The sequence below is a fragment of the Selaginella moellendorffii genome, unplaced genomic scaffold (genome assembly GCF_000143415.4).
Source record: "Selaginella moellendorffii unplaced genomic scaffold, v1.0 SELMOscaffold_1, whole genome shotgun sequence".
Lineage (NCBI taxonomy): Eukaryota > Viridiplantae > Streptophyta > Lycopodiopsida > Selaginellales > Selaginellaceae > Selaginella > Selaginella moellendorffii.
Window position 1 is genome coordinate 2719840 of NW_003314262.1, and position 1361 is coordinate 2721200.

General features: G+C 47.2%; 1 protein-coding gene across 1 annotated transcript in view; it reads left to right on the forward strand.

Moving 5' to 3' along the window:
• LOC9657273 (polyadenylate-binding protein-interacting protein 4) overlaps positions 1-1361 on the forward strand; it is a 3818-nt gene that overhangs the window by 1041 nt on the left and 1416 nt on the right. Inside the window, exons 4-10 of the mRNA XM_024680296.1 lie at positions 6-155; positions 227-369; positions 436-623; positions 676-853; positions 903-1106; positions 1161-1273; positions 1327-1359. Of these exons, the coding sequence (XP_024536064.1) occupies positions 6-155; positions 227-369; positions 436-623; positions 676-853; positions 903-1106; positions 1161-1273; positions 1327-1359 (1009 nt within the window). The remainder of the gene's footprint in view (positions 1-5; positions 156-226; positions 370-435; positions 624-675; positions 854-902; positions 1107-1160; positions 1274-1326; positions 1360-1361) is intronic.

Genomic DNA, 1361 nt, shown 5'->3' on the forward strand with positions numbered 1-1361 from the left:
CGAAGATGAGGAGCTGAGGGGTGGAGCTCACGACGTCCATGGCCGTCTCCTCTATCTCACGATGTGCTTAGTTGGGCAGTTCGTCGAGGTCCAGCTCAAGGATGGCTCGGTCTTTTCGGGGATTTTTCACACTGCGAATATGGATAAAGATTTCGGTATGCTGTTTTCTGTTTCTTTCGCGATTCTATCGTAGCTGACGCTCTGTGGGTTTTCGCTTTTTTTCCAGGAGTGGTTCTTAAGATGGCCAGGCTCACAAAGGAAGCCGGCGGGAAATCTGGAAAGGGTGACGCTGTGAAGCAGGCTGCACGGAAACCACCGACGAAATCGCTTATCATTTACGCAAAAGATCTAGTGCAGATCGATGCTAAGGTGCCTCGCATTCATTTTTCTCTATTTTATATGTTCCTGTGACTGATATCTCTGCCTTTTATTCAGGATGTTTCTCTCACCGGGGAATACCTTCCGAATGGTCGTTCTCGCGAAAATAAGAACGAGCTTCTGACTGATTCATTTATCTCCCAAAACCGACGCGACACGGAGAGGGAATTGAAGCCTTGGAAGCCTGACAGCGAAGCTCCGAGAAATCTGGGACTGGACACTACCTTCCAGAACTCTTGGAACAGGTTAGTTAATGGCGAGTTTCGATTTTACTGAAGGCATTGTTTGTTTTCTCAGAAATTGGGATCAGTTCGAAACAAACAAAGCCTTGTTCGGAGTTGAAACCACATTTGACGAGGAGTTGTATACAACAAAGCTGGAGAAGGGTCCTCAAACGAGGGAACGAGAAAGAGAGGCCTCCAGGCTAGCGAGAGAAATCGAGGGTGATTCAACGAGGAACAATCACTTGGCTGAGGTCTGTAATTCATCACACTGTCTACTTTGCTAACTGTGTAGACTATCAGGATCGTGGCGTCTCGGACGCCGAGCTGGATACTCTTGATGAAGAAAGTAGGTTCTCTTCGGTCTTGAGATCGCATACCGAGGGTGATGGAGAAGATGATCACCACAAGGCCGCAAACAGCTGGAATGAAGAAACTTTTGGTAGCGTCTCTGGATCGACTGAAAGCAATGTCAGTACGCCTACGGCAGTGGAGCGGCCTCTGCAGGTGCATTTGTATTTTAAGTCGGGATTTTGTGTTTTGATGGAATTTCGTTTCCAGGATTCGTCTCAGCAGGTTCCAGCAACATCGTCACCACGGTCATCTGCATCAGCTAGTGATGCTGGTCTTCAGGCACTAAATCTAAATACCAGCGTTTCTGAAGAAGTGTTGAGGTTTGCAATCTTTTTGTGACACTAGTTTTCTTGTTACAATCGTCTTTGGACAGGGACTTCCGCGACTTCAAGGAAACTACGAAGAAAG